General features: G+C 27.3%; 1 protein-coding gene across 1 annotated transcript; it reads right to left on the bottom strand.

The window, feature by feature from the left end:
• Positions 1-4,736: 4,736 nt before the first annotated feature.
• Positions 4,737-9,041, bottom strand: LOC108560671. Its single transcript, XM_017918316.1, has 4 exons — positions 8,903-9,041; positions 8,680-8,850; positions 8,157-8,624; positions 4,737-5,250 (listed from the first exon to the last, which is right to left on the bottom strand). Exons 1-4 carry the CDS (start codon positions 8,982-8,984, stop codon positions 4,835-4,837), a joined length of 1,137 nt encoding a protein of 378 aa, XP_017773805.1. The 5' UTR covers positions 8,985-9,041; the 3' UTR covers positions 4,737-4,834.
• Between the last annotated feature and the right edge of the window lie 2,878 nt (positions 9,042-11,919).

Below are 11,919 nucleotides of genomic sequence, written 5' to 3'. Positions count from 1 at the left end.
CCAACATTTTTTTTTATATATATATATTCTTAACCACACCTGAATTGTATTTCAGTAAAAAAAACTTTTGTTACTTGGTTATATAAATCAGTAATAAGATTTTTTTTGTTTTTCTTGATTTTGGTACCACTTGACACAATTCACTGAACGGAAAACAAACGAATTCTTAAAATATCAACTGAAAATATATGGATCCTGTCAAATTTATAACCTTACGAGTTGCGAAATGACAGCTGTCATCACGTGTGTCGAAACGAGGAACTGGTAAAAAACTTTTATCGATTGGTACAACAAATATGTTTTGTTTCCATTATATTAAGTGTAATAGACTATGATTTTGACAAAATTTTAAATTTTCCACTAATAAAGTCTTCAATAAGTTGCTACAAGAACAGAAAAATGTGGACTTAATACATAACCTGAAATCGATAGATATGTCTGTGAAAGGTTATGATTTCTTCTATACGTACAATAAAGAAAATAGACAATTGCATAGAAAAGAACTATTTTTTTTTACTAACCATGACAGTTTAACAACCATGACAACAAAAAATTTAATATTATGATATTTAGATGTTATGTCAATTTTTAAATGACGTAATAAAAATATGTCATGAAAGAAGCGTTGCGGATTTATGGCATGTCATCAAGTGAGGTTACGTATGAATTTTAATTTGACAGTTATATAACATGATGAATTCATTATGTCATCTTTATGATATATTAAAAGAAGCGGTTTTGATTTATTATCGCTTTTTCTTCTAGTGAGGTTATGTCAATTGTGAACACAATGATGAGGGAATCATTTCATTACAAATGTCATAAAAGAAACGTCATCATTTTGTTTTATTATTATGTCAATTTTGACAGTTCTGTAATTCGAACGATGTGATAATGAAATCTAATTAGCGTTACAGTTTTGTTTTTGTGCAACTTTTTTCTAGTAGGGTTATGTCAATCCTTATTTGACAGTTCTATTTTTATTTGACAGTTCTGTGATAATGGAATTTAAAGAGAATAATTGTATTTGAGAAGTCATGAAAGAAACGATATATCAATTTCATAATGAAATCTTAAGAGAATCATATTTTTAGAGAGGTCATAAAAGAAGCGTTACGATTTTGATTTAGTACAGCTTTTCATGTGGTAAGATTATGTCAATTTTTATTTGACAGTTCTATAATTCGAACGATGTGATAATGAAATCTAATTAGCGTTACAGTTTTGTTTTAGTGCAACTTTTTTTCTAGTAGGGTTATGTCAATTCTTATTTGACAGTTCTATTTTTAATTTGACAGTTCTGTGATAATGGAATTTAAAGAGAATAATTGTGTTTGAGAAGTCATGGAAGAAACGATATATCTATTTCATAATGAAATTCGAACGATGTGATAATGAAATCTAATTAGCGTTACAGTTTTGTTTTAGTGCAACTTTTTTCTAGTAGGGTTATGTCAATTCTTATTTGACAGTTCTATTGTTATTTGACAGTTCTATGATAATGGAATTTAAAGAGAATAATTGTATTTGAGAAGTCATGAAAGAAACGATATATCAATTTTATAATGAAATCTTAAGAGAATCATATTTTTGGAGATGTCATAAAAGTACAGCTTTTCATCTGGTAAGGTTATGTCAATTTTTATTTGACAGTTATGTAATTCCAACGATGTGTTAATAAAATCTAATTAGCGTTACAGTTTTGTTTTTGTACAACTTTTTTCTAGTAGGGTTATGTCAATTCTTATTTGACAGTTCTATTTTTATTTGACAGTTCTGTGATAATGGGATTTAAAGAGAATAACTTTATTTGAGAAGTCATGAAAGAAACGATATATCAATTTTTATATGACAGTTATGTAATGTGAAAACTGTGATAATGAATTCTAAAGGGAATTATTTTATTGGCGATGTCATAAAAGAAGCGTTACGGTTTCGATTTAGTACAGCTTTTCATCTGGTAAGGTTATGTCAATTTTTATTTGACAGTTGATTAAAACGGTAAATTCAATTTTATTACAGAAAGGTATCATTTAATAAACGTCGATAAATACAATTGTTTTCTGAAAATTGAAAATTACTGTAGCAAATTATTTCAGCATTGAATCAATACGCCCACTCTTCGTTACCGAAACGTTCAGCATTATTTTTATTTTTTTTTGTTCTGTTTCGTTTGCTCGTTCATTAACCGCCTCCACCCACCACCACACCCCTAAAAAAACTTCTCTTCGTATTCAAAAAACCCCCAACCAATATTCATATTTAATATTTTCCAAGTCGGACGAGACGAAAGCTTTCAACGGTGTGCCCGGAAGGGGTGAGCTTACCGTCGATCAAAAATAATGCCGTTACCATTGGCAACTAATCCTACCACTACACCTCTTCATCATCATCCCCAACCCACTCGTAAATACATTAAAGCACGCATCCAGTAGCAACAACATCAACAATATATAAAAAAAAAGACAAACCAGAAATTTTTATTTTATACGGAATAAAATTCCCCCCCAAAAAATAACGAGCGAACGGAAATAAAACAACTAACAAACGTACAAAACGGCAGAGGCATCATTAAATAAACTTCAACATCGATTAGTCCGAATGAAAATAGTAACAATGGGGGAAAAAAACAGGGTTTTGCAGCAGAAAATAATCCGCTTGCAAAAATATTTTTTTTTTGTATTATTATTTTTTGGGGTGCGCTTTAGTTTTTGTTTTGTTTTGTTTTGCATGTATGTTTTGTTTGTGTCATTTGTTATTGTGACGAGTGTGGGTATTTTATTTGAATTTCGTGTTTTTTTTTTGTCTCGTTGGAAAATCCGATAAAACCGAACGGAAATAATTGGGGAAAATGTTGGAAATGTTTGATGTAATTCGAACAGTCAAATTTAAATGTTCATTTAAAAGTAATGAAATCTTTCATGAATTGATAAAAACATTTATAAATGAAATTAACAAATTTTAGTGTATTTTTTTTTACAAGTTAAATACATTTGTGACATTTCTGACAAAACAAAAGATGAAAATGTGACAGAGTTGTCATTTTTTCAAATTCCAATAAATAATTAAGATTTCCATGTAATTTAGATGAGGAATTAAAGTAATTATAAATCATTTCCTCACATATTTATTAAAATAAGGTTATCAAATAAAATTATTGACATTTCCAAGGAGACACGTCACGGTGAATCAGTTGTCTTTTTTGACTTTTCTCGGAAGCTGCGTCACTACAAACAAAACAAAAGATGACAATGTGACAGAGTTGTCATTTTTTTCAACTTCCAATAAATAATTAAGATTCCCAAGTAATTTACATGACGAATTAAAGTAATTATAAAACATTTTCGCACATATTTATTAAAATGAGGTTATCAAATAAAATTGTTGACATTTCCTACAAGATACGTCACGATGAATCAGTTGTCATTTTTGACATTTCTCACAAGATACGTCATGACAAACAAAACAAAAGCTGAAAATGTGACAGAGTTATCATTTGAACGGTGACGGCGGCCGCAATTTCCAATTTAATTAAACAGCTCCATCTATTTATATCATCTATAAATCTATTCAGATGAAAGAAAAGTAGAAAATAAAAACATAATTATCGTCCGAAAACCTGAAAGAAATCCTTCCTTATTTAATTCCGAATATCCTCGTTGCATTTTTAATTAGACGCCATTCGCATTAGCAAATTCTCTTCTTTTTTTTTTGTTTCTTTGCATGTTTCCTTTGCAAAACTGAGAGCTGCACTCTATAAAATTTTAAATTATTAATTAAAGGAATATATGGGATCAAAACCTTTTTGGTCGTAGAAGAGGCTACGATTAAAGCTACTTTGACGGAGAATTTGCTAGCGGTGGGTGGGATTTGCTCCGAAAAGCTAAAGTCCGTCTCTTTGCGAAGCTCTCATTTCGCTGTATAAGTAATTATATGGTTTACAGATGCCCGAAATGCATGATTTATTCCAACGTAATGTTTCTTTTATCATCAAAATCCTTGAAATTAGAGGGTTTCATTTGCAATTAAGGTCGTATATGTGTTAGTAGTTCTAATATTCATGATTTACTTGACTTAAATACATAAATTTGAGTATATAAACATTTGTGGACGAGCGGCGGATATATACGCCATATCTTAGTTTTAAGCGCCTATGTTAGTTCTAAATGAGGCATCACTAGTCTTTTTCAGATGGAGGCGTATAAGCTGAATATGTTAATTGTTGTTTTATGAGTTTTCAAAGAAAAAAATTCAAATTTTTCAACATTTTACGATTCATTTTCGGTCTCCAATTTAGACTTCTGGCGTCTACGCCTGTCATTGACTATATAACATTGTCGTTTAATTGCTCCTAACACTATGTCCTTGACTATACCGAATCTTAAGTCACAACTGATATTATATCTTGGATTTTCTTTGGTTTTGCCAAAGTTCTTCCCACCAAAGTGTGTGTGGCTATCATTTCTTCGCCGAACGCCAGTATCCATGCAACATTTAGAAATTGTCGTTCCGTAGTAGTTTTAATATTGATGATTTTATTGCCTCAAAGACTTAAATTTGAGTACTTAATCATATCCGGACGAGCGGCGGATATATACGCCACATCCTAGTCCTAAACGCCTATCTTATTCAAGAGAAAGAACGTGTCTTTAAAAAGAAAAATTAGAATAATCCAAAGTAATTTCGGTTTTAGAATATTTAAATTCAAAGAGTCTAATAGTTTAATAATTTACAAATTTAAGTAATGTTAAAATCGAAGAGTTTACAAAAACAAATTCTTATAAAATTTGAATAGTTTAAACAATACATAACAGATTTTTGTTCATAAATTTCGTTATGAAATTCTCATCAAAGCTTCCAGTTCTCTTTTGTAAGGTAAAGTATATTTCTTGTATTCGACGTTGCAATGATCCGAAATTGCATCTTGCACTTCCTTCTTAGTTGCTTTGCACATAATTTCCACGACGTGGATGATATCTGCGACTTTGTTCTTGTCCAATTGTCGTTTCCAAAAGTTCTTCCCCGAAAGCGAGTGAGTGCCCAACGTTTCCGGCGAGAACGCACTGTAAGCTAGACCGCAAGTTGCGAGCTTGTATTTGTTCCAAATCACACGACTCATGCAAAGCTTAGGTATCGTCGTATTGTTCTCGCCGAATGAGACCATCTGAATTGAATTCGTTTGCGAGTAGGATTCATGTCGAATTTCGGCTAAAATTTCCGTCATTTCAACTCTGATTCTGTGTAAATCAGCTAAAAAAAAATAATAAAAATTAGTGACAAAATTGGGGAAAAAAGTGATAGTAATTGAAAAAAATGTGACAGTAATTGAAAAGATCTAGCAAAAGTGATAAAATTTGGGAAAATGTAACAAAATTGTAGAAAAAGTAAAAGTATTTGAGAAAATTTAAGAAAATTGTATAAAAATTGACAATATTTGATAAAATATAACAAAATTGTATAAATTCTAATAAAATTGTAGAGAAGTGATAAAATTTGGGAAAATGTAACAATAATGTATAAAAAGTGTCAATATTTGAGAAAACTTAACAAAATTAATGAAATGTTGCAATCTTTTAAAAAAGTGTAATTAAATTGAATAACAGTCACAATATTTGAGAAAACTTAACAAAATTGATAAAAAAAGTGACAATATTTACAAAAATGTATCAAAATTGTAAAAATAAAGGTGTTAATATTTAAGAAAATGTTTCAAAATTGAATGAAATGTTGCAATCATTAAAAAAATGTAATAAAATTGAATAAAAAGCGATAATATTTGAGAAAACTTCACAAAATTGATGAAAACGTGATAATATTTGCAAAAATGTAACAAAATTGTAGAAAAATTGACAATATTTAAGAAAATTGTGAAAAAGGTGACAATATTTGAGAAAATGTTTCAAAATTGATTGAAATGTTGCAATATTTTTAAAAAATTTAATAAAAAGTGATAATATTTGAGAAAACTTAACAAAATTGTAGAAAAATTGACAATATTTGAGACAATAGTAAAAAAGGTGACAATGTATTAGAAAATGTTCAAAATTGAATGAAATATTGAAATCTTTTAAAAAAATGTAATGAAATTGAATAACTAGTGACAATATATGAGAAACCTTAACAAAATTAATGAAAAAGTGATAATATTTGCAAAAATGTAACAAAATTGAAAAAAAAATATCAATATTTGAGGAAATTGTAAAAAAGATGACAATATTTGCGGAAATGTATCAAAACTGTATAAATTGTAATAATATTTAAGAAAATGATGAAAATTGATGAAAAAGTGATAATATTTGCAAAAATGTAACAAAATTGTAGAAAAATTGACAATATTTGAGACAATAGTAAAAAATGTGACAATATATGAGAAAATGTTCAAAATTGAATGAAATATTGAAATCTTTTAAAAAAATGTAATAAAATTGAATAAAAAGTGACAATATTTCAGAAAACTTAACAAAATTGATGAAAAAGTGCTAATATTTGCAAAAATTGTAGAAAAATTGACAATATTTGAGACAATAGTAAAAAAAAGTGACAATGTATGAGAAAATGTTCAAAATTGAATGAAATATTGAAATCTTTTAAAAGAAATGTAATAAAATTGAATAACAAATCACAATATTTGAGAAAACTTAAGAAAATTGTGAAAAAGGTGACAATATTTGAGAAAATGTTTCAAAATTGATTGAAATGTTGCAATCTTTTTAAAAAATGATAATATTTGAGAAAACTTAACAAAGTTGATGAAAAAGTGATAATATTTGCAAATATGTAACAAAATTGTAGAAAAAATGACAATATTTGAGAAAATTGTGGAAAAAGTGACAATATTTGAGAAAATGTTTCAAAATTGATTGAAATGTTGCAATCTTTTTAAAAAATGTAATAAAATTGAATAAAAAGTGACAATATTTGAGAAAACTTAACAAAATTGATGAAAAACTGATATTTCCAAAAATGTAACAAAATTGAAAAAAAAATAACATTATTTGAGGAAATTGTAAAAAAGGTAACAATATTTGCGGAAATGTATCAAAACTGTATAAATTGTAATAATGATGAAAATTGATGAAAAAGTGATAATATTTGAAAAAATGTAACAAAATTGTAGAAAAATGACAATATTTGAGAAAATTGTGGAAAAGGTGACAATATTTTAGAAAATGTTTCAAAATGAATGAATGATTTTTTTGAATGAAATCTTGCAATCTTTTAAAAAAAAATGTAATAAAATTGAATAACAAGTCACAATATTTCAAAAAAACTTAACAAAATTAATGGAAAAGTGATAATATTTGCAAAAATGTAACAAAATTGTAAAAAAATTAACAATATTTGAGAAAATTGTAAAAAAAGCTGACAATATTTGAGAAAACTTAACAAAATTGATGAAAACGTGATAATATTTGCAAAAATGTAACAAAATTCTTGAAAAAATGATAATATTTGAGAAGATTGTAAAAAAGATGACAATATTTGAGAAAATTGAATGAAATCTTGCAACCTTTTAAAAAAATGTAATAAAATTGAATAACTAGTGACAATATATGAGAAAACTTAACAAAATTTATGAAAAAGTGATAATATTTCCAAAAATGTAACAAAATTGAAAAAAAAGTAACAATATTTGAGGAAATTGTAAAAAATTGTCACCTTTTTTACAATTTCCTCAAATATTGTTACTTTTTTTTCAATTTTGTTACATTTTTGGAAATATTTGCGGAAATGTATCAAAACTGTATAAATTGTAATAATATTTAAGAAAATGATGAAAATTGATGAAAAAGTGATAATATTTGTAAAAATGTAACAAAATTGAAAAAAAATTGACAATATTTGACAATAGTAAAAAAGGTGACAATATTTGAGTAAATATTTCAAAATTGATAATAATGTAACAAAATTGACGAAACAAAATTTTATTCGTCTTTAAGACAATAAAATTATTAATTTTTTTTATGTAAATTATGATTTTTTCAATTAAATATTATTGCTGTTTTAAGTCTAGATTCAAAAAACCATATCGACAAAAGCGCACAGCAACAAAATGACGCAGATGTATTACTTTGCAGCCTTCTTTTGTTACAGCGCCTTCTTTCATATACATATTGATACAATAATGTATAGAGTAAAACTGTTGCAATTCTTACCAGCTTCTTTCCCTCTCGCCATACGATTATCACGTTTCTTGTGCGCCGATTGGCACCGTCTCTTAATCACGTCACGCACACGTTCCACCGGTACATCGCAGTAATGCGAAACGACCGAAGTTATGTCTTCGATCTTCCTCGGATCCAACGCCCCTTTCGGACCTATCCTTCCCGTCAAACTTTGGATCGCCAAGAATCGTTCGCCGAACACCCCATTAAGTAAAGTATGAATTGCCAACTTGAAGTCCCTCCAATCTATCTTCAGAATGGTAGCTTCAGCGATTGCAGTCATGTTCGGTCCGAACGTGATCATCGGAATGTTTTCTTTCGTCAAATTTCGACTTGGTCGGGCGATGCATTCGTACGATGTCGAAGCGACGGGAAACTGAGCAGCACTGTCTGAAACGTCTTCACGTGCATCGTCACTTAACAGTACTGCCATGAAGGCTTTCAGTTGGCTCGGATCATCTGAAATTTCGAGACACAAATATTTGTTTCTTTCAATTGTTTTTTCCTCACTCACTCGATGTCATAATCATGGTACTTATAATGGTAAGATCTTGGGTTATATCGTAGCATTTGCCATGACCTAAGAGAACGACATTGCAGTAGTCGATGATCCTGTAATAAGTCGTTGAGTCATGTACGGATTCCACCAGCACATGACTATGATCTGGAGATATAATTGGAGCAACTACGAGAAAAAGTTTATTTTTTTTAACAATTTTCTTTCAAAATTAACTCACCGTCGTCCATATTTATATCCAAATCGGTGTCATCTAGTTGCACATCCACATCCATATTTAATCCCATTTCGTTTAGTTCCATTGTAATTAATCTTAATTAACACCAACAAGAACACTATTTTTTTTAAGTAAATATAAAAATAAATATTTGTCAATTAATAAAAAGTATAAATAACAGTTAAAATGTTTAAAATACAAACAAATCACATTGAAATGATTAGTTTTTAATAGTTTCAGTGCACTAAGTAATGATATTATTGTTTGGAAACGTGTACATTTATTTGAAATTCGATAAATAAAACTGTCTGATTTTGCTTAGTCTATGTGTAAATTTGTAGGAATGAAAAAGTTTTCTTTTTTTTTATATATTATTTTTTGATGATAGAAAAACAATTCGTGTAAAAGTTTTGTGTAAAATTGGGAATGAAATGTTGATATTTCTTTGAAATTGTATTAGCATTGATTTGATTTTGGAAAAATGTAACACAAATGAAGAAAATGTAACAAAATTTGAAAAATAGTTACATTATTTGGGAAAATCAGACAAAATTAAAGGAAAAGTAACAGTATTTGGGAAAATTGTATAAAATTCAAAGAAAAGTAACAAGATTTGAAAAAATGTAATAAAATGGAATGAAATGAAACAAAATTTAAGAAAATGTGACAATATTTAAGAAAATATAAGAAAAAGTAACATTACTTGGGAAAATCTGACAAAATTTAAACAATATGTAACAAAATTGAGATAAAAGTGTCAATAATTAAGGAAATGTAATAAAATTGACATTATTTAGGAAAATCTGACAAAATTGAAAGAGATGTAATAACTTTTGAAAAAATGTAAAAAAATAAAGAAAATAGAACAATATTAAAGAATATGTAACAAAATTGAGGAAAAAGTGACATTATTAGTAGAAATCTGACAAAATTGTAAGAGATGTAACAAATAATTAAGAAAATGTAACAAAATTGAGATAGAAGTGTCAATACTTAAGGAAATTTAGTAAAATTGAAGAAAATGTAACATTATTAGGAAAAATCTGATAAAATTAAAAGTGATGTAATAATTTTTGAACAAATTGTAACAAAAATTAAGAAAATAGAACAATATTTATGAAACATTGATAATATTTAAGAAAAGGTAACAAAATTGAAGAAAAAGTAACCTTATTAGAGAAAATCTGACAAAATTGAAAAAGATGTAACAACTTTTGAAAAAATATAACAAAAATTAAGAAAGTGGAACAAAATTTTAAAAAATGCAATATAGTTAAAAAATGTAACAAATTCGAGAAAACTTCATATTATTTGAAAAAAACTGACAAAATTGAAGGAAATATACCAATATTTGAGAAAATGTAATTTTATTAAAAAAAAAGTGACATAATTTGGTAATATCTGACAAAATTGAAAGAAATGTAACAAATAATTAAGAAAATGGAACAAAATTTAAGAAAATGCAACAAAATTGAGATAGAAGAGTCAATAATTAAGGAAATGTTGTAAAATTGACATTATTTGGGAAAATGTAACAACTTTTGAAAAAATGTAGCAAAATTTAAGAAAATGGAACAAAATGTAAGAAAATATAATAAAACTGAGATAAAAGTATCAACAATTAAGGAAATGTAGTAAAATTGATGAAAAAAAAGATATAAGAGTGACATTATTAGTTAAAATCTGAAAGAAATTTATAAACATTTGAATAAATATAACAAAAATTAAGAAAATGAAACAAAATTTTAAAAAAATTAACAACATTTGAGAAAATCCAAAATAATTGAATTACATATTTGGGAAAATCTGACAAAATTGTAGGAAATATAACAATATTTGAGAAAATGCAATAACATTTGAAAAAATGTAATAAAAATTAAGAAAATGGAATAAAATTGAAGAAAAAGTGATAATGTTTAAGAAAATTTTATTTTGTTACACTTTGTTCCATTTTGCTACACTCTGTTCCGTTTCGCAATAGAAAAATTGTCATTCGACCAATGCAAAAGTTTATTTTCTATTTATATTTTTTGTTTGTTTCGTACAACGAGAACAGAGCTAAAAATCAAATTATCGCAGGTATTTCAGCGCGTGTTTTTCATCTAATAAAAACGCACGAGATGCACACAATACCTTTCAAATAAAACCAAAAAAAAACATAATGAATTTACACAGGACGCACCTATCCTATGCAAATCCACATTCAACAATCAAATTTGTTTGTAAAACGCAAATAATTTCGATTATTTACGCATTCATTACTATAGTATTATGAATAACAAAACAATTTGTGCGTTCCCGAAAATTCAATTAAAACAAATCGAGCAAATAATGCGTTTTGCGCAACGTTTTTGTTCGTTGAAAATACCTTTTTCTCTCTAATTTTATTTACCATTGTTATTATTTCCATTTTGATTTATTAACGTATATTTTAATGAGGACGTTTAATTGTTGTTGTTGTTGTTTTTGCTGCTGCTGCTGCTTTTTTTATGATGATTTTGCGTTGTAATAATGGCATAATTAAAATAAATATTTGCTCCATTGAAATGCGAATTTGTAATCACGGAATTTTCATATTATTAATTATTCTGCGAAATTATTTGTTGGAATACGTTCGTTTATTTTATAAAACAGAAGCACTTGATTCGCGCACAGCCAACACAGATTATTATTATTAATATTTAGTACAAATAAAAACAATAATTTATCGTATAAATTTGAAATTACGGTAAAATATGATATTGTTATTATTAAAATTAAATGTATTTTGAACAAAAATTTTCGAATAAATTCAATGCCAAATCAATAATGAAATATTGCATATTATTGGTACGGTAATACCTCGCTTAGTTCGGTTTTCGCACTGTTTGAAGTCGAGGACGAGGAATAGAAAGCTCCAATTTTTTAACGTTTTTTTTTTATAAAACTTTTGTTCCATTTCCTCAAGTTATACTATTTTTTCAAATTTGAACACGAATTACAGCCAAACGGCTAAAACCACAGTAATATATCGATACTTG

This window comes from Nicrophorus vespilloides, unplaced genomic scaffold (genome assembly GCF_001412225.1).
Source record: "Nicrophorus vespilloides isolate i.1.1-1 unplaced genomic scaffold, Nicve_v1.0, whole genome shotgun sequence".
Lineage (NCBI taxonomy): Eukaryota > Metazoa > Arthropoda > Insecta > Coleoptera > Silphidae > Nicrophorus > Nicrophorus vespilloides.
This window is presented reverse-complemented; position numbering and strand designations above follow the sequence as displayed.

Coding starts and splice junctions, on each gene's coding strand:
- LOC108560671 (XM_017918316.1), bottom strand. CDS start 8,984: ATGGAACTAAACGAAATGGGATTAAATATGGATGTGGATGTGCAACTA. Junction 8,851..8,902: donor GGATATAAATATGGACGACG/GTGAGTTAATTT, acceptor TTTTTCTCGTAG/TTGCTCCAATTATATCTCCA. Junction 8,625..8,679: donor TACCATGATTATGACATCGA/GTGAGTGAGGAA, acceptor TCGAAATTTCAG/ATGATCCGAGCCAACTGAAA.